At 38.7% G+C, this 24,453-nt stretch overlaps 1 protein-coding gene across 3 annotated transcripts in view; it reads left to right on the forward strand.

Moving 5' to 3' along the window:
- The first annotated feature begins 5,198 nt into the window (after positions 1 to 5,198).
- The window catches only part of EEA1 (early endosome antigen 1), a 102,767-nt gene continuing 83,512 nt past the window's right edge, over positions 5,199 to 24,453 (forward strand). For 2 of the 3 annotated variants that reach the window (XM_045553250.1, XM_045553252.1), the window contains exons 1-2: positions 5,212 to 5,412; positions 24,337 to 24,429. In XM_045553250.1, coding sequence (XP_045409206.1) covers positions 5,389 to 5,412; positions 24,337 to 24,429 — 117 coding nt within the window. In that variant the 5' untranslated portion in view covers positions 5,212 to 5,388. Of the gene's footprint in view, positions 5,413 to 24,336; positions 24,430 to 24,453 lie in introns of all 3 variants that reach the window. The other variant, XM_045553253.1, reaches the window with a different exon arrangement.

The raw sequence follows: 24,453 nt of genomic DNA on the forward strand, positions 1-24,453 counted from the left end.
TACCCTTTTTCCTGCTGGACCCCTGACTGATACTTCTCTTCTGTTTTGGAACAAATCTTACTCAGAACCCCGTTATGTAAAACAGACAGAAGTGGAGCCACTCCAGCTGATGTGAGGGTGAATGATGTAGGGCCTTGATTGCTTGCTTTTTCCCATCCACTGAGGTGGCCTCTGAGGACCCCAGGGATCAGAGAAACATACTTTGAAAAACACTGGACTGATCAAACCCAAGGAAATGCAAGCCCTGATCAATGCTGGGATGGTATTTCTATACAACACTCGTTAAATATTAATAACTTCACCTGACCACACAAATGCATTTCAGGAGCATGTGAGAACCCAGATTCAGATATTAGCTCCATTTCTAGAATTTACCTACACCATCTTCGTAGTATTTCAGAGGCTATATTACATTTGACTGGGTATTCAGCTTGAGGGTCCACAGGCTGGTCTTGGTTAGAAGATTGACAAGAATGAGGACGTGGATTTGATTTAAGATCAATATCACTTTGGTTTACTACCAAATTGGCAAATAGCTAATGCAAAGAACATTCACAAGATCAAGTGTGTTGTCATAGTTCACCATTGCTTTTCTAGTTCTCAAAATGTGTGGTCTTAGAAAACCCATGTGGAATGAGAAATCTACCATGTCAAAAAATTCCAACCATCAACTTTCGGCCCATGATTGGAGGAGCCACTTTGGCACTGAAGAGTCCAACCCTGCTTTCATACATGGGAGTTTTTGTTGTGCTGTCTCTATACTATTTTGTGCTCTGCCCCCTTGAGGTTCAAATGCAGTAGACGTGGCCATGGCCTATTACATATATTAAGAGCATTATTTTTAATAGATCTTAAAATGTAACTATTATTTGGTATTTTCCCTAACCCTGCCTCCAAAAAATTCAGTGGAGACCTGGTACTTCTTCTTCAGGTTGCTCAAGTCAGCTAAAGCCTGGAGAAAACCAGTAGGGACTAATAGAGAGTTCATGTATCTCCCCACTCCTCTGAAGTCCTCACCCCTGCCTCTCTCCCCATTCTGCCCTCAAGACCTTAAAGCAGCATAGATTGATACTAGGCTTCAATTAGTTAATTCAATGATGCTAATATAATTTGTCGAGAGTGAACAATTCAGTGAAGTTAAAAAAAATAAAAGCTACTTGATGCCAAATAACTGATTAGTGGTCCTGTGTGTACTGCTTTCCATCTATAAATTGTTTTGGCCTTACTTATACTGAGCCATTATCTACACTTTGCTTATCTTCTTGTTATTTTTCATGGACTTTCTTCTAGCTGCAAATGAATTATTTGGTTGTCACACATGAAATTGACAAGAAGGAAAATAGTTTAACGTTATTCTGATTTATAGAGGGCAGGAAATAAGTTGTGACCCATAAATATTGGGAATTTTTGAAGAGCCAAGAAAAATACATACATATTATGTCAAAAGAAAAAAGATTATCAGGTACGATCAAAGATTGTTGGATTGCTTTCAAGATTGTTGGATTCTGATCATATCTTCACAAATAGGAAGCTGTTAGCTTAGAGAACCTTAGAAGACAACTATTACAGGAGTAATTATACCTTTCATTCCTTCCATCTTTCCTTAATTCATTCAACAAGTATTTATTAAGTGCTTGCCATGAGTTAAGCACTGTTTTAATTTTGGGGGATACAACACTGAAGGGGAGACAAGATCCTTGTGCTCAGGGAATGGACATTCCTGTTGGGGAGACACACAGACAAATCAGAATGGTCAGAAATGGCAGTTTCTTTGCCATGCAGGGAATGAGAATGGGTGATGTGATAGTGACCACTTTAGATGAGGTGGTCCTTGAAGATCTCTCTGAGGAGGTCACTTTAAAAGAACAATCTGAATGCCGCAAAATTAGCCATAATATCTCAGAGGAAAGCATTTGCTACATAGGAACTGGTTGGTGTAAAGGCATGAATAGGTTTTGTACAATTGAAGAATAAAAGTCCCAGGTGGCTGGGGCATAATGAGCCAAGGAGAGGAGGTCGTCAGTGGGAGGCAGAGAAGCAGGCAAGGCCGGATCAGCAGGGCGTGTAAGCCAAGATAAAGTGTTTGGATTTCACTGGGATTGTGACGGGAAGCTACAATCAAAGAGAGTGACACTATTTAATTTGTATTTTTACAAGTTGTTCCTAGCTGCTGTGTAGCAAATGCAGGGAGACCAATCAGGAGACTATTATAGCAGTCGGGACAGGAGGTGAAGGTGCTAGTGACTAGGGTAATAATGAAGAGAAGTGGCAAATTTGGGATATATTTTGGAAGTAGATTGTGTCAGGATTTCTTGATGCATTGGCTGGTGGGAGGAAAAGTGGTAAAATAAAGAGAAACTCCAAAATTTTTGGTTTGAACGAACTAAGTAGCTGGTAGTGGTACATACTGAAATAGGAATACTGGCAAAGAAGTTTTGAAGATAAAAATGAAATACTTTTGTTTTGGCTATGTTATGTTTAGATGCTCCTTAGACATCCAAGAAGAAATATGAAGTACATAGTTATGTAAAAATCTGAGGAGAGGACAGGGTTAGAGATGTAGATTCTGGTGTCATGGTCAAATAGATGTAATTTAAAGCCAGGAGGTCCGTTAAGATCACTTCTAGGCTGTGCGTGATAGAGAAAAGCAAGGGCCCTAGAACAAAGTAGCGGGCATTCCAACATCAAGATATGCAGCAGAGAAGACATCAAACAAGTCTGAGAAGGAATGATCATTGAAAAGAAAAATCAGAAAGTACAGCATCAAGGAAGTCAAGAGAATAAAGTGACTCAAAGAGAGAGTGGTCAACTGTTTTGAATGTAGGAGAAAGTCAAAGTCAAAACAATAAAGTTGTCACTGGATAGGGCAATATGCAGGTTATTAGTGATTTTAACGAAAGTAGCCTCATCAGGGTATGTGGGACAGAGGGTTGATTGGAATGGATTGAGAAGAAAATGTATGGTAAGACGGTACAGCAACTGTAGATGTATAAGCCATCCTGGAGACCTACAGAAAGACAGGAGGGAAGTGAAACGGCAATGTTGCTGGTCATTGCAGAGGCCTATCTGAGATCTATGGCTGTTATTGTTAAATGATCCCAATGACCCCAGTTATATCTATGTATCTCTAGCGGTATTCAGCTGTTCCTATGCAGCATGGAGTAGATGGACAGTTGGGTTTAACCAGGGTTTGGGCTCTGCTAGATGAAAACAATGAAGGAAGAGAGAGGTAAAGAAGTTAAGCATATTTGCAAAAGGGGTACTACAAAGTTGGACCATGGGCTTTAGGCTGGGTTTTGACGAAAACAAGTAGGCTAGGGAAATGGCCGACAGTAAGAAAGTAAGAGGGGCCAGTGGATTGGAGGTCTTGCTGGGGGGCAGGGTCAAAAAACTGATGGTGTAGGAATATTGATGTACCAGAGCTGAATGGATAGGAAATTAGAGGTCAGATGGGGCAAGCAGAATTGTTGTATATGGGAAGCTGCTATTAGTGAAGGTATTCTTACACGATTATGTCTCACCCACTGCTTATTTTCTTTTTGAGTAACCAAGTTCTATACTATATTATTCCTGTGCTGGAGTTATCATAAACTGCAGGGAAATACACAGATTTTTTTAATAACCCTTGTGCCTAAGCAGTAGATGAAAGCCTATTAGTCGAAAGATTCTACAGGAGAATTCCAGTAAGGAAGGCCTTGGCATGTTAACGCTAATAACCAGTTTTAGACTAATTTCTGAAAAACAAAAAGAGAAAACAAGTCACCTCATGTCTAGAAAGATGGAGGAGTGTGTGCTTTGTAAGTGCATTATCAATAGCGATTAAAAATGTATTAGTTGTAGGCATGACTGTTCTGCTGGACCATAGAGACACACACAAACAACACATAGTAAAAAAAATGTCTGGGACAGAAATATCATATTACATTATATAATGCGTTATATTTACAAAACACTTTAAAATCCATTAACTCATTTGTAAATAATACCTAATTTGCTACATCTTTTCTAAAGATCTAGAAGTACTTTCCAATAAGCATTTCATTCATTGCTTCATAGACTCCATTCATTACTTGTGTTTTTTTCCCCCTCTCCCAGCATGGTTAGTTCCATTATTCCTGTTCCTTCCCTATATAAGCAATATTAAAGGTTTCTCTTTTCCTCCCAGTGTGAAAATTGAGCCTCTTGGCTTCTGAATACTGGCAGAATGGTCGGCTGCAGGAGATGTGATTTTTGAGTTAAATAACGACATCGTGCCCAGAAGTCAGTTCCAAGTCCACGTCTTGTTTTCGCACAATGTTTATCTGTGACCTCATTTTTTCTTAATCTCTAAAACAGAGGCATTAATGACAATTTACTTCATATATCTATTATCAGAATAGGATTTAAAATTCCTTATGAGAATAGGCCATGCATGGGCTTTAGAAAGTGCAACATGTTAACATCAGCCCGTTAAATATCGTTATGATCCAAAAAGGACAACCTCAAACTTCTCTTGCCAACTTAAATTCCAGCTTCTTCCTATCCTTTTTTTCTGATTCTTTACTTTCTCTTTGGCTGAAATCAGAAGCAGGAAGGGAGCAGGGAAGTCGCCCAGGGTTGGAAAAGGGGAGGGAAGCCCAACAGACCGGTTGAGCCCGCTTGCCATTCTCCAGCCCGCTCGGCCCAGGGCTAAGCCCTCGCGTCAGCGTTTCCAGCAGAAATGAGGATCCAGCCCAGGCTCGACACTGTGCCCAGAGCCAGAAGCAGTCTCGGGAAGGGTCACACTGGCAAATACTACAAAACAGCCTGAGGCGCCGACACAAGCAGGGACACCCCCAGGCCGGGCCTCAGGGGTCCTGGGCCGCCCTCCCCTGGCGGGCACGCGGTCGAAGCGCGGGCGCGGCACTCTGACGGGGCCCGGGCGTGTGCTCGGCGGCCGCGGCGTCCCCCGGCCAGCCGGAAGGAGCGGTGGCGCCAACGTCCTGCCGCCTGTCCGTCACGCAGACGCCCGCGCTGCCGCCGCTTCCGATTGGTCACAGGCCCGGGCCGGCCCTCTCCCAGGCCCGCCTCCCGCAGATGGACGGGCCGGGGGCGGGGCGGCGGCGGCACCGCCCCTCGGCGGCCGCGGGCGGGCCCGCCCAGCTGTCAGTTACGGGGGCGGCCCGGCGGGCGCTCGCAGGCTACCTTGGCGCTCGCCGGCTACCTTGTCGCTCGCTCGCTCGAGCGCGCTCCCTCTCGCCGCCCGTGGGGAAGTCGGGGCCGCCCGAGCGGCCGCCGCCACCGCCTCGCCCCGACCTCCTACCCCGTCCCCTCCCGGCCCGCCCCTCCCGCCCGCGCACCCCCGAGTAGTGAGTGGCCCCGCGTAGGGTCCGGAGAGTCACCGCGGCGGCGCCGGGTGGTGTTTAGACCATGTTAAGGAGGATTTTGCAGAGGGTAAGAGAGTGAAACCGTCTTTCCGGCAGCACGTGAGCGGGGGAGCCCAAGCCCGGGGCCGCGGGCGCCGCCGCCGCGCAGAGCGGCCGAGGTGGCAGCGCGGGCACCCCCTCGTCAGCGCGGGCTCCTGCCTTCTCTAGGCCCCGCAGCCCGGCGGGCGCTTAGGCCGCGGTCGTCCGGCCCTGGGGCGGGCGGGGCGGGCGGGGCGACGGGCCGGAGCTCCGGGGGCCCTGAGCGCCCAGGCCCGGCTCCGCTGCGGCGCGGGGCTGTCAGGGCGAGCCGTGGGTGTGGTGCAGGCGCGTTCCTCCCGGGATCCCAGAGTGGGAACGAAAATGGAGAGTTGGGGTCTGTGGGACTGGCCGGCCGGCCGCCTGCCGGGCTGGAGAACGCCCCGGGGGAAATTGCGGGCAGCCTGCTTCGCTCTTCCACACCCTCCGCGCCCACCGTGTCCCCCAACTTGACACGACATGGCACCTGCCACACACGGCTTCCCTGTCTCATCTGGACCACATTGGAGGTAGTGTGGTGAGACCCGGCCTAGCGTGGGCCCACTCGTGGGACTGACACTTACTGGCAAAGTCAGCTGAGAAGGAAGATATTACTCACTGTTGGAAACTTTCTTTTAATTAAAAATGAGTTTCCCCTGCAAGGCCCAGTACCTTATTTTAGCTCTCCAAGAATAAATCCGCAGTAAGCTTTATGAAATGGTATACACTTGGTTTCTTCCAGTGTTATCTCTACTTGAAATCTGGAAAACCTTGAAAGATAAAAGGATTAGAGAGTATTGGAAAACTGTAGGTGTATATCGTTTAGGAATCAGTTCCTAGAATAACATTAAAATCTCTTTTCCTATAAGAGTTACTGTACTCAAGTTTTTGTTTTGAATAGCTTAGCTTTTTTCTGTCTTCTCTTTTTGAGGCTGATAGAGTACACAAAAATGTAGATGATTGAAAAGTGGGTGCCAAACCAATTAGTTCTTTACCGAGGGAGGATAACTAGATCAAAGGACAAAAGAAATTAGTGAATTTGTAGTATTCAGCCAAAGAATGTGTCAAAGAGAGTTGAGTCATCCAGTATATAGAAAGGGAGTGTTCTTGCTTCTGCATAGCTTTCTGGTGAAATGTTGAAGTCATGTGAAACTTGATCATCTATTGGTTAACTTCTTTATCTGACACCCTGTATTGACATTTGATTATATTTTGCAGTGATTTTTGTCAGGGTTTTGAAATCTTGATAAGCGATGATTTTGGCAGTAGCAAGGGTATGCCCTTTACTCTCCCTATCACTTAGTTTGTTCAACAGTAAAGATATCTGTGTGTGATTTACTTGCAGTACTTAAGAGATTTTTCTTTTATTAGACCTGGAGGAACTGATTACTTCCTGTCTCAGATTGTGTTTCTGTCATAGCTCCACAAGTGAAAATTAATTTGCCTGTGGTTTGCTTTAAAGTTTATTAAAAAAAAAAGTGTTGACTGATTTAAGAGTAGCTTCTGTTAGTTACAGATTAGTTTTTAGAAATATAAGATGCTTTCCCATACTCTTGGTTTAATGTTGTTAAGCATTGAGATTATATAAAGATCATTTTTAGTGTTGGTTCATACATATCAACTGTTACAGAAGCTTCAGTTGAAACTACAGAATTGAGATTTATTTTGTTTTTTGCTGAGATGTAATACTGAATCGTCACATATGAATAAGTCAGTTGACAACTGACTTTCTCAACTGTGGCACTATTGACATTTGTGACTGGATAATTCTTTGTTGTAGGGGGCTACCCTGTGCATTATGGGAAGCTTAGCAGCATCCTTAGCACCTACCCCAAATCCCCTCATTGTGACAGCCAAAAATATCTCCAGATTTTACCAAATGTCCCCTAGGGGCAAAATTACCTCTGGTTGAGAGCCATTGTGTTAAATATATTCACTCTTTTTTTTTTGAGACAGAGTCTCATTCTGTTGCCCAGGCTAGAATGTCATGGCATCAGCCTAGCTCATAGCAACCTCAAACTCCTGGGCTCAACATTCCTTCTGCCTCAGCCTCCCAAGTAGCTGGGAGTACAGGCATGTGCCACCATGCCCAGCTAATTTTTTCTATATGTTTTTAGTTGTCCGGCTACTTTTTTTCTATTTTTAGTAGAGATGGGGTCTCACTCTTTCTCAGGCTGGTCTCAAACTCCTGACCTCCAACGATCACCCTGCCTCAGCCTCCCAGAGTGCTAGGATTACAGGCGTGAGCCACTGCGCCGGGCCCTGTATTCACTCTTTAATAGGAAAGTTTGAAGTGTTTCTCATGATTAACTACTTAACTTTCTTTTATTTAGTGTACTTATATTGAGTTTCAGTAAATTCCAGGCATTTATGCTAGGAGCTGGGAAACAGTTTAGTAAGATACGGGTCCTCCGTTTAGAACTCATAGCCTGGTTGGGGAGGTGGACATTTAAAAAGTAATTATAGTGCTATGTAATAGAATAATGAAGAGTACTCTGGGAGCCGCTGTGTGGGATGATGATAGGGCAATCAGGGAGAGCTTCAGGGAGGAGAGGATGTATACAACTCAAAAGAGGGAAAGGCATGTCAGGCAGAGGGAACAGTAAATACAAAGACATGGAGTCATAAGTGGAGCAAGTAATACTAGGGGGAGTGTGAGCAGTCAAGTTTAGGAAGTGAGATGATATGCAGGGATTGGTGGGAGATGAAGCTACTGAGCATAGCTAGAGACCAAATTATGAGAAGACCTGGAGTCCCTTTGAGGGAGTTCAGCTTTTATATTGTAGGTGGGTCCGTGTTAATGCTCAGCATTTAATAGGGATACTTTGATAAAAGTCTTAAAGAAATCTGGTGATTTGTATTACTACTTTAGAACCTAGAATATGTATTTTATTAACTGTACAGGTGGTATTTACTAACAAGCATAACTTGAATCTTCATATAACATGGAAACCATTTTATTTTACTATTAATATAGTTGCTGATTTAGAGATTTGTTTGAAATGGTCTCCATGCTTTTAATTTATATTGTATTCCTTTAACATTCTGTTTTAGATGACCTTTTGATTTTAACAATTGTAATTTTCTCCTGAATAATGTCCTCTAAATAGCATTTTTGAAAGGAGAGACAGACAATGTGATTATGATCAATGATAACTCATGGTCTTTGAACATCACCAATACAGTCCCAGGGTACTTCATAGAAATTTGGTTTCTGGTTCTCCTTCTGCTGCTCCTTCTTCTGTTTCATTAGCTTAATAGATGGTGTTTCTCTGAGGGTTGAAAGGGCCTGGAAACCCCCCCATAAAACCAACACAATGAGGTGGCTCCAGTATGTATGTATTGAATATTTTGCTTAATGGTCCTTTGAAGAAAAACATGAATTTAAAGTGCTTGATGGCCAGAAAGATGATTGACATTTAAAGTTAGGCAGTTTGTAAATTTTGTTGCCATTTCTTTCTTAAGGAGCTTATTGTGATTTAATAGTAATATATTTCCTTTTGCTAGAAAATATCAATATTTCTAAAAATGGATTTAATTATTCGATAATTGTAGAAATAGAAGGGCTGCTTTTATGGTCATCAGGTCTGTCTGATTTTTAAAATGAGGAAGTAAAAACTGAGGGAAATTAGTTGGTATATGAGGCAACACAGTTAATAGATGTCAAAGACTTCTAGAGACTAGAGCCAAATTTTCCTAACTCCCAATCCATTTCCCTTTTCCTGGCACTTTGCTGCCCTTTTCTTTTGGTAGCCAAAGGTTGTCAATCAAGCTGCTGCCCTTTTCTTTCATTACTCAACTATTAATATGCTTAGCACTATGCTAGTCACTGTGGAAGATATAGGAAAAATATGAGACCCAGCTTCTGCCTCGAGGAACTTACATAATTAAGTGCCAAAGTAAATGATACAGACAATGAAGGCTGTAACAGTACAGAAGAGGAAAGGTCAGAATGAGCCTGTGTGAGTGGGACTGAGATGGGGTTTTGAAGAATATGAGTGACTGAGAGGAAAAGTTTCATTGCAGGAAGGAGTTAGAGTGTAAGCAAAGACACAAAGAGGGGAGTGAGTTCATTTCTCCTGCCCTCCCTCCTTCCTGAGCAAATTGCCTTTCAACAAATAAATATTTATAACATTTGTTATGTGCTGGATACTGGGGATATAACAGTGAATGGACACAATCTCTGCCCTTCAGTAGCTTAAAACCAAGTGACTTTAGAGATAGAGGTCTATTTAGAACAGAAAGAAATTGAGAAATTTGCAAAGGTAGTGGGAAACCTCATTGTGGAGATACTTGGTTGTTGAGCTCAGCACTGTCCAGTGCCAATGTGAGTCACATATGTAATTTAAAATTTCTAGTAGTCATATTTTTAAAAAGTAAAAGGTGAAATTACTTTTAAAAATATATTTCCTATAACCTAATATATAATATTTCAACATGCAATCAATATAAATATTAATGAGATATTTTACATTCTTTTTTTTGTACTAAGACTTTGAAATGTAGTGTGTATTTTACATTAATGGCACATCTCAATTTGGACTAATCACACGTATCAACAGTTCAGTAGCCTTGTGTAGCTGGGGGCTACTGTATTGGACGATACTAACATTACTGTATTAGTCTAGTTGGAGAGGTATAATCTTTAACTTCTCATTTGGAACTCATTTCAAACTTAAAAAAGTTGCAAGAATAAAATAATATATGAAACACCTATATATTCTTTATTCAGATTCACCTATTATTAACATGTTACCCTATTTACTTTATCATATGCACACTTCTCTCCTCTCCTTTCTCTCTCTGAATGTGTGTAATTTTTTTTTTTGTGGACTATTTGAGGGTCAGTTACGGCCCTTCACCTCTGAATACTTAAATGAAGAATAGGAATATTCTCTTACATAAGTACAGTGTAGTTGTCAACTTTATAAATTTATATTGGTTCACATTCTATAATTCCTATTTCACAGTTGATCTGATGATGTCCTTTGTAGCATTTTCCTCCCTCCAGTGCAAAGACCAGTTAGGCTTAGATGTTATATTTAGTTGATATTTAGTAGATATATTTAGTTATTAGTTGTTTTAGCCTCTTTTAATCTAGAACATTTCTGCAGCATTTATTTGTATTTTATGATGTTTTTGAAGAATACATTTTCCCTCCTGACTTTTTTTTTTTTTTAAACTAGAGTGTTCCTCATTCTAGTAAATGAGGTTTGCCTGAAGTTTGCTTGTAATTACATTGAGATTATGCATTCTTGGCCAGAATACTGCTAGGAGATACTGTGTCTTTCTCAGGTTATCACATCTGGGGTCCATGATGTCTTTCTGTTCTTCCGAGATAATGTTAATTTTGATTGCCCTGTTAAGGATCAAGGTGTTGCCCAGTCTTGCCACTGTGTAATTATTGTGTTTTTTTTCTTCCTTTGAAACTAATGGAGTAGTTTGTGGGGAAATAATTTAAGACCCTGCAAATATCCTGCTCCTTATCAAAAATTTTCTCCTAGATTTAGCATCCACTATTGATTCTTACCTGAGCTAGTCTTCACCACCATGGCTACAAAATGCTGATATTTCTACTCTAGCACTTTCTCCACATTTACCAATTGGTCTTCGGTTCTGTCCCTCCTTCCCTTTCTTTCTTTCTTATTGGTATGCACTCATTAATTTCCATTTTTTAATGATTTATAATTTGTCACTATCCATTATTTTGGTGCTCAAATTGTCCCAGGTTTGAACAGTGGGAACTCTTTCAGGTGGTTCCTGTGTCCTTTGACATGCCCCCATCATTTTGCTGAGCACATTCTTACTTTCTGGCATATGAAGATACTCCAAGCTTATCCTATACCTACCCCTTCCCAACCCCGAAATTAACCATTTCAGTGAGGAGCCTTGATTCCTTTTAGTGAGGAATGGTATTGTAGACCAAGATCTGGGGTGGCTTTGTTTCTTGTTTCTTTCAGCAGACAAATCTAACTGAAATTTTGAACTTTCTTCTATAAGCAGTAGGAAATCAATAAGATTTTATTAAACAGTGAAATATACATACTTGTCACATAGTAGGAGTTTAATAATATTTATTGAATGATTGTTGAAAGGAATGTTTTAGAAAGATTAATTTGCTAATATTATAGATGATGTATTAAAATTATAGGAGAGTATAAGCAGAAACCAGATGGCAGTGATTTTTAATATTTCAGACATAATCAAGTAATCATGATTTGCATTAGGATGACGATATTGTGAACAGAAAAGAGGTGATGAGGGTGTGATGGCTCACACCTGTAATCCCAACAGTTTGGGGGGCCAAGGTGCGAGGATCACTTGAGCCCAGGAGTTCGAGACAAGCCTGGGCAACATAGTGAGACCCTGTCTCTACAAAAAATTTTAAAAGATTAGCCAGGCTTGATGGTGTGCCTGAAGTCCCAGCTACTTGGGAGGTTGAGGCAGGAGGATCACCACTTAAGCCCAGGAGTTTGAGGCTACAGTGAGCTATGATCATACCACTGTACTCCAGCCTGGGCAACAGTGAGATCCTGTTTCTAGAGAAAAAGAAAAGAGGTGATGAATAGGGAAGACCTTTTGTGAGCCTACTATGTCCTGTGGAGACAATGTTGAGTAGAGCAGACATGAATTTTTGTGGAGCTTAGTGTTCAGTGGAGAGGAGTGGAATTGTTCAAAGAATCATGTAACTGTATCATTACACACTTGGATGAGCACAAGAAAGGAAAGCATAGGGAGCCCCCAGAACACACAACAAGAGGGCCTTGACCTAAACTAAGGTGTCAGGAAAGGCTTCCCGGATTAGTTGCACATTTAAGTTTGATGAAATTTTTACTAATTTAGTAAAGTAAATTTTAAAAAGTGATAGCTAATGGAATTTTCTTTTTGTGTAGTTTTTTTAGTGTGTTAAGAATAAAGGCCAGGAGTGCTGGCTCACACCTTTAATCCTAGCACTATGGGAAGCCGAGGTGGGAGGATCGCTTGAGATCAGGAGTTCGAGAGTAGCCTGAGCAAGAGCGAGACCCCGTCTCTACTAAATATAGAAAAATTAGCTGGGCGTGGTGGCTTGTGCCTGTAATCCCGGTTACTTGGGAGGCTGAGGCTGGAGAATCCCTTGAGCCCAGGACTTTGAGGTTGCTATGAGCTAGGCTGATGCCAGGGCACCCTAGCCCAGATGACAGAGTGAGACTCCGTCTCAAAAAAAAAAAAAAAGAAAGAATAAGAAGAGGTAAAGATATAAAAGAATCAAGGATAGAACTAAGAATAAAGACGATATTAAGATGTAAAAGAACTAGGGCTACAACTAAGTTTCAGGCGCATCTCCCCGTACCTCTGTCCATGTACTGACCTTGCCATTCCTCAGTAATTGTGTTGCTCACAATTCATCTGTTCTCTCAGTTGTCCACATTACCCAGTTCAGGTGACACTAGGAGTTATTTGCTTGCTTTTTTTCTTCCTCCCAAGCCACCCTATACTAATTAAGGGATTGGGTTTTTGGAATCAGATCATCATTTAAGTCCTGGCCTTCTCCGCTCATGAGGGTGAAGTCCTGTGCAAAATTCCAATCTCTCTGAGATCTAATTGTTTAATCTGTAAATTGAAGATAATATCTACTTCATAGTGCTAATGAAGGATTAAATGAAATAGTGTTCATGAGGCACCACAATATCCAGCATTTAATAAATACTTACTATATAATAGCTATTATACTACATGTTTCTAGAAAATTTATTACATTGTTTTTGTAATTTGTTTATTGACTGCTCCCCTACTAGACTCCCCTAGGGTGAAGGTTTTGTTTTCTTTCTTTGTATGTCTAGGGTCTAACACAATGCTTGATGCCTGGTGGTTTTTCAATAATACATGTTGACTACTTGGTGGCTGTGTAGAGAGGATGACTTCATTAAGGGAGAGAACAGCTAGAAAGTTATTGTAGTTCTTAAAATTGTTACATGTTAGAATCCTTTGGAAACCTTAAAAATTTTTTTAGTTTCCCTATTGAATCAATTTCTAGACCTCTGGCTGTAGGTCTAGGGGATGATGACAGCTTCAATTCAGGCAGTGGCTTTGGGGATAGAGCATAGGTTGATTTTTAAGGAAGTTAAGAGATAGAATTGATAGGACTTATTGACTTACAAGTAGTTTGGGTCGCTGAGACGATGGTGGAATGGACCAAAGTAAGGATAGAGGAAGAGGAGGAACAGGTTTGGGGAAGAAGGTGAATATAAACTACAGGTCTGGACTTCCCAGTGGAGAAGCTCAATAGGCAAGTGGAAATTTCAATCCAGCACTCAGGAGACAAGTAGAGGCAAGTGTTAGATATGTGTGAGAAGTTACGTTACATAAGGACTGAGAAGTGGCCACTGAATGTGATAACTAGGTCATCCCTATTTCAGTTTCAAGAGAGTCATAGGGAGAAATGAATGATTGGGAAGTAAGGAAGTAGAAACAGGGAGCACAGACTACTCCTCCAAGAACTATGGAGGTGAGGAAATGGAAAGCACTGAAATATTAAATGCACTAATGTAATCTGTCAACTTTGGATCATGTTCTAATAACTTTTTATTTTCAAGGATTACAGACCTCCTCAAATCAGTTTAAGTTGAAAGCGAGATTTATTGTAAAGTTTCAAAGTGATCTAAGAACAGGAATTGCTGTATAGTTGGTTGGGTGTCTGGAGAGTAGAACCTACAATGGTGTCAGGGACAGAGATAGGTCTTTTCTCAGTCTCACACTCTCTCATGGACCCCTGGCTTCTTGCCTTTGCTTCTCTCTGCCTGTCCTTCTTGCTGCTCCTTACTCAGTGTGTTCAGGACTTCGGATGGCCATCTGGCATGCAATTCTACACACCTTTCACGTTAGCTTTTCATAGCCAACTGGCCCAGTGTCTCATTTCCCAAACCCTGAGAGAAGAATCTAAAATGTCCTTCTCATCTTTTCTTGTCAAGTCATGCATGGGTCTCTGGTTGGCTAATAGAGTTGCTTCCTCTGGGTCAGGTGTCCATTGCTGGTCTAGTCAACTGTGACTGGGAGTGGGGTGGGGTCTTAGGATACTTAAGATTTTCCCTTCTAAGAGTTGTGGCACTGTGAAATATATCTTTTTCAGGTCATCTTCTATAAATAAGCTTTACCATGGCTCTGAAACAGTGATAATCATTCTGATTAGGTTCATTTGGTTCTAGGAGTAAGGATCCATCAGGTTAGCTCAAATATTAATAATAGAATAGTTATGATTATAAGGATATACTCTGCAATAAAAAAGATGGAATTTCCTAGAAATCCAAAACCAAATATATAATATAGGGCTGAGCCCTCTGAGTCATTTTTTTCCTGGAAGGCTTTGCAGGATCTAAGGCAGTGCTATTTGGGACTTACGTGACAGGGCTTTGTAGATTTTCTACTGTAGGGTTCAGCTGTTAAAGGACTCTGTGACCTTTCACAAACTGTTTGTGTCCTTTGTATCTATGTACTTTTGTTTCTGCTGTCAAGTAATTTTCTTACCCTCTAGTTTTTTTCTTAACTATGTATCTTCTGTACACTCTTTGAAACTTTGGGTGGATTGTAATTTTGTTTTGCTTAAATGCCTCATGTACTCTTACTTTATCTCATGACTACAGTATATATAGCTTTAGTGCCAGTTTATGCAGCTAATTGGTCATTTCTTTTCATAGTTTGCAATTCAAAGGCCTAAACATGGGACTCAGATATAGATGTTCCTGCATTGGGAGAGATTATTTATTTATTTATTTATTTTGCCTCTGGGCCATTTTATTGGCTGCTAGCTAGACTTGTGAATAGCTGCTTTTGAGTCCAGGTGATCACATCTGGTCAATTGGCAATAGCCATGGGCTTATACAGCCCACCTGTCTTGGGCTATCTTCTCAACATGGATGGACTATGGTGGGGCAGCTTACCTTAGGATGGATCATGGCCATTGTATGCTGTCTAATTGATTGACATATTTAATACAATAAGGTGAATAATAGTTGCATAGACATGTGTTTAAATGTTGCATGGGTCATTGCAGTAGGTGCAATTTAATAAAGATCACATTCTTTCCCTCATCTCAGTTTTTTAATATCAGACTATGGTTAAGTTTTACATAGTATGCTAATATAAACGTCTTTCCAGAGTGTCAGTGGTATTTTATTTGGACTTTATTAACTAAATAATGCTTGGAAAATGTTTTAAGAATTCCCACCTTTATGCTGTGCTATGCCAAGATACATTGCTTTGTGGATGAATTAAGTGGTTGTTAGATCATATTGAGTTAGGTCTCTGAGAAGTAAGTGTGAATTTATTTTGTTCTGTAATACTTGTACTTTTCTTTGGTAAAAACTTATTGTATCTTTGCAATTGCTTACATATTTTAAGCAATGGTTTAGCTTTAAAAATAAAAATATTAACAATATTAAGAGAATGTATTTCTGATTATATAAATAAAAAATCATGTATACCATGGAAATTTGAAAAGTTCAGAAAAGGAAAATTGAGAAGTAGCATAGGGCTGTAGCATAGTGGATAGTTTAACATGAAAATCATAAGCTTTGAAGTCACGTGGATCCCAGCTCTGCCCATTATTATTACATATTTTTGGTCTTAGCTAACAACTAAGTTAGCTTTTTTAACCTTATTTCCCCCCCTTAGCTAAATGGGAGCAATCCTTTGCCTTTACTCAAAGGATTGTTGTAAGGATTAAATGATATTATATAAATCAATTAAAGTGCTTAGCATTGTGCCTGTCATAGAATTTATATACTATTATTATTTATAATAAAAAGATAAAATATTTCATCAAGCATACCACCAACTGATATTTCTTCAGCTAGTATAAGGCTCAAGTTTCTTATGTACATCATTTTGAAAATGCACACAATCTAGAGGAAGTTTATATTCTGACCTTTATAATAAGATTCATGCCTCAGGGTTATTTTGGTTTTATAAAGCTTTTGAGTTTAAAGGCATCAGAGCAAGTAGAGAAATCACTGAATTTGGAATCAAAGGACCTGAGTTCAGGTTCTGCCTCTGCTACTAGTGTGATCTTAGGCAAATCATTGAGCTTTACTGGGCTTTATTTTCCTTATCTGTCCAATAAGGGTGACACCTATGTGATCTCTAAAGTGCTTTTCAGGATAAAAGTTTTAGTTGAAAACCAAAGAAGAACCAGGATTTTGAGTATGCACATCATTTGCAACCCCAAAGTAGCATTTTAGGTGTGTTATATAACCTATTTTTTACTCTATTCTCCAGTGTCTTTTCTAAGAAAAAACAAGTGTTTTCAGGAATCAAGGATTCAGTGATAAAATTTGTTAACTCACATAAAGTGCACATGCCACATAGTAGCCTCCAGAAGATATTAGGTCTCCTATTTTTTTGTTTGTTTGTTTGTTTGTTTCAGACAGTATCTTACTCTGTTGCCTTGGCTAGAGTACAGTAACATCATCATAGCACACTGCAACTGCAAACTCCTGGGCTCAAGTGGTCTTCCTGCCTCAGCCTCCTGAGTAGCAAGCACATGTTACCATGCCTGGCTAATTCTTAAATTTTTTGTAGAAATGGGGCATCTCGCTATGGTTGCTCAGGCTGGTCTCAGACTCCTGGCCTCAAGCAATCTTCCTGCCTTGGCCTCCCAAACTGCTAGGATTACAGATGTGAATCATGGTGTGGGGCCAGGTTTCCTTCTTCTTCTTCTTCTTCTTCTTCTTTTTTTTTTTTTTGTCTGTTCAATTCCATACTAAGGACTCCTTCTTTGCTGAGATCTTTTTCCCTCCATTTTATTGCCCTTGATGATATCTTAAATGCAAGTGAGATACATTATTATAGTCCTACAGCTATATCTCCATTCAAGATGGAGCATATTCCTTTAGCTGCCTGGAGTCATGGCTGCTAATGGCTCATAGCTACATCTTTTTCTGGGAATTGTCCTTGCAGAAGGAAGCTTTTTCACCCAAGATTATGTTTCCTTCCTGGAAGCAGCTTGTATTTAATTACTGATTAATGTGGGGGATACAAGAATTATTGCTTTTCCTTGATTAGGGACTTAAATGAAGGACCATCCCAGTTTCGGAACTCTTTGTAGGATTAGCTGAGGCTGCTTTTGTATTAATAATTGTGTTACTGTTCAACACTGTTCAGCTTCTCCCTCTGCCCAGTCATGTTTTCTCTATGCCCATACAGGTGTTGTTCTTGAGATCATTTCCCAATAAGCCTCCTGCATGCAGTTTTCAGCCTCAGACTCTGTTACCTTGGGAACCCGAATTATGGCAGTCATCTACCATTTGGCTAGTCTTTCTCAGGGATTTTTGCATCATAGAAAATGATTATATTAAGGATGGGTTTTAATTTTATGAATTTTGTGTTCTATTTCTTTGAAACTGATATTCTACATATCTTTTATAACAGGAATCTGTTGCCAGTAGATTACAATTTTTGTTAGATTATAAAGTGTTACTTAGTAGGTTTTTAAGTCCATTTGACAGTCCATGATTTTGATCATGGTCCACAGATGCTGTGTTCAGGAAATTTTATTGTCAGCACCTTTCTCTGTTTCCTGCAGTGATTATAAGACTTTTTAAAAATGAAAGGTAACATTGCCAAAACTCGACTGCAAACCCTTATTCTGATATGTTTTTGTGTCTGTCTATCCATATTTGATGAATCAAAACACTATAAACTTTCCAATTTGAGTTGGTGTTTGGTTAAAAAAGAAAAAAATATATGTATACTCTAAACTTGCCTAAAATATATAGATCAGTTTTAATTATATGTTAGGTATTTAAAAAACTTTTATTATCTCACTTAATATTAGGTTAATTTTAATGATGTCTATAAGCCCAATTTAGTGACTAGTAACTTATCTATAATTAGTTCTAATTGTCTCAGTGTCTTACTGACTTGGATGGTTGTGAGAGGTAAATTATTGTCATGTAACTATTAGTAACTAGTAACTTTTAGAGTTTTGAAAATGACCATAAGAAAGAAGCATATATAGAGACTGAAAATACGTTTGACATACTTTTAAATTAGCCAATTTAGGGCCCAAATTAATCACAGAATGAGAATTTTAGAGCTGGAAGGACCCATGATCTTTTCCTATCCCTGTAGTTTATCAATGAAGAAATTGAGATGAGAAAAATTAAGTGTCTTGATTGATGTCAGAGAGATGAGCAAGAAACATTTTGAGATTATAGTGAGAATATTGGATTGAGACCTCAGAAACCTAAGTTTTAATTGCAACTCTACTATTAGATAACAGAATGTTGTCAGACAAGTCAGTTATTCTTTCTAGAGCTATTAGTTTCTTCATCTATGAAATGATTGCAGTTGGGACAGATGATTTCTGAGTGCCTTGTAGCTTTTAAATTTTGATTCTAGGTCTTTTTTTTGGGTGAGGTGTACTTAATAATATTATGTGTCTACTATTTACAATATATCTACCACAATGCCAGACATTGATTTAAACATTTTACATTTATTATTTATTTAATCTTGACAAAAATTCTGTGAGGCTGACATTATTAGTTCCATTTTACGCATGGGAATTTCAGGCTTAGAGAAATTAAGAAAATTTACAAAGCTTTTAAATGGCTAAACTGGAAGTTGAAGGTAGGTGTGTGTGACTCCAACTTCTACATTCTGAATCACTATACCTAGATTTAGGTGGACTTTTGTTTTTGGAGCACTGGATACTCTCTGATGAAAATAAGAAACAACTGCATTTAGATAGTTATGTGTTTCTGACCTCAAAGCTGGCATAGTGTAAACTGTGTGCCAGTCATTAGTCAGGAAAGACTTAGGAGGCAGAAGCATATTGTGCGCTGGTGCTTGAGAAATTTTGGAGAGGGGTGGAGTCAGATGCAACAAGAGGGATAGACTTTTAGAGGCCACTTTGAGAGACAAATTGAACAGGGATTACATTCAATTTAGTATTAATAATTTAACAGTAGGGGACAGTATTCTCTTGCTCATTAAAGTTGTAGATGGCTCTAGGTTAGGTAGAATTGCTCATGCTTTAGAAAATAGGAATTGTATTCAGCTGAAAGCTGATATAAATGGGTTAGGGTTAAATGTGTTATATTTGTAAAGAAGCTTACTATTGCATGACATATATGGTTTTATGATGGGTAGAAAAGCATCTGTGGAGTTACATGGAGAGTTCTATGGTACCTTAAGTTTTCTAGGTCATTGCTGCAAAAACCTGAGTAAGCCTTCTGCTTCAGAATTTGATATTGATCAGGACATATTCAGTTTTAAGAAGATGGAGAAATGAGAAGAAACTCTGAGGACAAAAAAGTGTAATTGAGGACAAAAAATGTAATTAGCAAAGATGAATTATGAGACAAGTTTAAAGATGTTAGGGTTATAATGGTGATTAGAATGAAGAAGATTGGTTTTCAGGGTTGAAGTTAGAGCAAGAAGAAAAGGACTTAGACAAATTTTGTATGACATTTGAGGCTAAGAGCTAGGAGTTAGGATTTAGAATATAGGAAGTATAAAATGAAAAGTATAAGGCCCCTTCCAATAATCATTGCTAATATTTTCTTCTGTATTCTTCTATAATTTTTTGATTGTTAATGTCCATTAACATTATACAAACATGATCTTACTCCCATATGAGTTTGCATTTCTTCCCACTTAATATAATGTTCAGATCTTTCAATATCAGCACTTTCAGAACTACTTTTATTGTTTGTTTATTTTATTTATTTTTTCTTTGAGACGAGGTCTCCCTCTGTTGCCTGGGCTGGAATACAGTGGTGTGATCATAGCTAACTGCAGCCTCAAACCCCTGGGCTCAAGCAATCCTCCCACCTCAGCCTCCTGAGTAGCTGGGACTACAGGCACATGCGACAATGCTCGGCTAATTTTTAAATTTTTTGTAGGGACAAGGTCTTGCTGTGTCACCCCAGGCTGGTCTCAAGCTCTTGGGCTCAAGTGATCCTCCCACCTTGACCCTCCAAAGTGTTAGGATTACAGACATGATCCATATTCTATTATATGGATTATCAAAATTTATTTAACTAGTTCTCTATTGAAGGATATTTCATTTATATCCAGTTTTGCTGTTATAAACAATGCTGCAAATAACATGCTTATACATATATTTAAGTAGCACTTTTATGAATTTGTCATTGGGTAATTTGCTAGCAGTGGCTCAGAAAGTATGTAAATTTTTTTGTACTTAGTTACAGTCTCTCTAACAGTGTTTGAAAGTGCTGGTTTTCCAACATTCTTTCCATCAATGAATATTATCTAAGAATAAAAACATCATTTTACTTTAATACTGTGAAAACCAGATTGGCAGTTGTCATTTTAGCCTTCCAGTTTCTTGTTTAATTTGAAAAGATAAAAAAAAAAGATGGAAAACAGAATGATGTAAATCCTGAACTAGCTTCATTAATTTTTTTTAATGTATGAACAGTATTATGTGTTAGTGGATTCAGGCAAATTATGTTTATTGTGTTACTACATTTTTTGTAGTGAATAACTCCCTCTATATAGGGCTCCCATTCTTAAAAAAGGCTTCTTCCTTCTTTTGTGGAGAAGATATGACATTGTATCTATTGTATCTAATTGTAGCTATTGCTGTATGATAAACTTTCTCTGTACTTTGGCTTACAACAACCACCCTTTTGTTTGCTCTTGATTCCATGGATCAACAGTTTGGGATGGGCTTAGCTAAGCGGTTCTTCTATTGGTCTCTCCTGGAGTTACTCAGATAGCTGTAGTCATCTGTTGCTTGGCTGAGATGCATGGTTTCAGGTCGCTTTACTCATATTGCTGGTTATATGCATTGGGCCATAGGTGTCCAAGGCTAGCTTGGGTTTATGTGGTGGCAGAGGAGTTTCCAGCAAGAGAACACATCCCACTGTGCAAGCACCTTTCAAGTCTCTGCTTGTATCTCATTTGCTACTCTACCATCAGCCAAGGCAATTCTCATGGCCAGCCCAGAGCTGATGTGAGAAAAGATTATATAAGAATATTACAAAGGCATTGACACATAGTCCTGATTCATCGATGGAAATTACCATAACAAACTACTGCTGACACCGCTTTGTTCTTTCTTGTGTTATAAGTAAGTACTACAAGAGAAGTATAAATAAGGGACATAGTAGAGTTTCAAGGATAGAAAGATTTCTTATTTGAGAGGGAAGGTTGAGAGAAGATTTTATGATGTCTTTTGAGTTAGACTGACTTCATCGATATTTGCAAAATGATGACTTTCTAAATCTTTCATTCCTTTTACATGTATTAACTGAAATTTTACTGTAAAGAACTTTTCCTTTTTTTTTGTAAAGAACTTTTCAACATAAACCAGGGCTATTTAGTTACCCTGAATTTTGGTACATACTGGGAAGGCAGGATAAATGCTTAATTATTTTTCTTTAATTACAAATTTTAAAATAAGAATTGGTACACTTGCTACTTCAGTAGTGATCACTGACGTTTGCTTACTAAGTCTTTGTGCTTTCTCTTTCCTTAAGAAAAGAGAATTCATGGATTTTAAAAATAGACTTTATTTTTTAGAGCAATTTTAGGCCCACAGAAAAATTGAGCAAAAGGTATGAGATTTCCCATATACCTCCTGCCTCCATGGGAGATTTCCCATACACCTCCATGCATACCCCCACCCCTCCCCATCAGTTATCAGCATTTCCCACTAGAGTGGTACCTTTGTTACAGTTGATGAATTTACATTGACACATCGTTATCATCTGGAGTCTGTAGTTTACATTAGGGTATAAAAGGTTCACTCTTGGTATTGTACATATTAAGGGTTTAGATAAGTGTATAATGACATGTATCTACCATTATGCTATCGTACAGAGTAGTTTCACTTTCCTAAAAATCCTCTGTGCTCTGCCCATTTATCCTTCCTTCCTCTTTAACTCTTGGCAACCGCTGATCTTTTCACTATCTTCATAGTTTTGCCTTTTCCAGAATGTTGTATAGTTGGAATCGTACAGTATGTAGTCTGTTCAGATTTGCTTCTTTCACTTAGTGATATGCATTTAAGTTTCCTTCACGTCTTTTCATGGCTTGATAGCTCATTTCTTTTTAGTGTTGAATAATATTCCATTGTCTGGATATAACACAGTTATTCATTCATTCATCTACTGAAGGACATCTTGGTTGGTTGGTCACATCAAAGATCACTTATCACAGATCACCACAACAGATATAATAATAATGAAAAAGTTTGAAATAGTGTGAGAATTACCAAAATGTGACACAGAGTCACAAAATAATCACATGCTTTTGGAAAAATAGCACTGTTAACTTGCTTGGTGCAGTGTTAACACAAACCTTCAATTTTTAAAAAGTATAATATCTGTTAAACACAATAAAGCAATGCACAATAAAATGAGGTATATCTATAAATAAATGTGCAAAGTATCTGTATAAGGAACAAAGAAATAAAAGGAATATTGGCTATTCAATTGGAGAAGTTTGCTTACCTTTAACATAAACATTTTTTTCAACATACAAGTAATTTAAGTATAGATCTAAAATTCTGAAAAAAAGTGTGGCAAAAACAAAAACCAAAAAACTAAAAACCAAAACTCTCATCCTGTCTTGCTATAGAAATTATTATTTGTATTTATAATTTTTTATAATCTTTTTTCTTATATAGTTTTTATATGTAATTAAAACAACACTGTATATTTTCCCATTTTATGCAGTTCTTATAAATCATTTTAATGGATGAATTCAAAATAGCTATCAGTTCACCCTTATTTGGCATTTAGATTGAATGTTTAATAGTGATGTACAGAATGTTTGAGGCAAATGTGAGGTGAGTAGTTTTCAGTCTTGGGTACTTGAGGGGCGTTTCAGTGGAGATGTCTTGCAGAAAAGCAGTATTGGTCACTGATTAAGAACCACACTGCTCAGATTCTTTCTTCTGTTTATTAGCCATGTGACTTTGAGCAAGTTACTTAATCTTTATGCAACTTGGTTCTCTCTTGTGTAAAGTGTGAATAATGCTAGCATGTAACATATATATTTTTAATAAGGATTATTGAGTCAATTTTTGTGCTCTAAATCAGGAGTCTCCAACCTATGGTGAGTTGTATAATTATTTCACCATATATTACAATGTAATAATAATAGAAATAAAGTGTACAATAAATGTAATGTGCTTGGATCATCCCAAATCCAACCCCCCCTCCCCCTCTCCCAGTGCCCGGAAAAATTGTCTTCCATGAAAACAGTCCCTGGTGCCAGAAAGTTTGGGGACCACTGCTCAAAATCATTTTATCCAATGTTTTATTGGATTTCAAATTCATTTAAAGTAACACTTAAATATTAATGAATGATAATGTTAGATTGTAAATGTTGCAGGGGAAAAAGAAGACCTTTAATCCTCCAAAATATGTCTTTGGTGTTGTCATATCAAGTATTGCAGACAAACTTGTAATAGTTGGCCTGAGTGAGATGATGGGTGACTAGATAATTTGGGCTTTGTTGGTCATTTCTGCATCATCGTAGTTTTAGTTTGTGTAGTAAAGAGAGCAATACAAGAGGAATCACAAGATCCACACTTTCTGCTTTTTTCTGATTTTTGTTAATAGTATAATCATAAGCAGGTCACTTAGCTGCTTTAAATCTGTTTTCTCCTCTGTAGAGATAACATCTACTTTGCTTGTCTTAGAGATGTCATTATGAGTAAATAAGATGTTTATTGAAGGTGACTTGAAGACTATATAAAGCATTATATATGTAAATAAGCATTATTAATTTAAAATGAGAGAATGCATGTAGAGATCTTGATACGGTATTAGGCACAGTCTTCCATAAAGGATACTCTTAGTACTGTTTGTTATTGCAAAGATACCTACTTTTCTTATGTGGAAAGGTTTAGATTATTAAATGGCTTGTGAATATATTGTTAATATCTGCTTTGGTTTTTTCTCCCCTTCTGTTTGTGTTTCAGACTCCTGGGAGAGTTGGCTCTCAAGGTTCTGATTTAGATTCATCAGCAACTCCTATAAACACAGTGGATGTCAATAATGAAAGCTCTTCAGAGGTATGAAAATAATAACTTGGCAAT

The sequence above is a fragment of the Lemur catta genome, chromosome 6, assembly GCF_020740605.2.
Source record: "Lemur catta isolate mLemCat1 chromosome 6, mLemCat1.pri, whole genome shotgun sequence".
Taxonomy (NCBI): Eukaryota; Metazoa; Chordata; class Mammalia; order Primates; family Lemuridae; genus Lemur; species Lemur catta.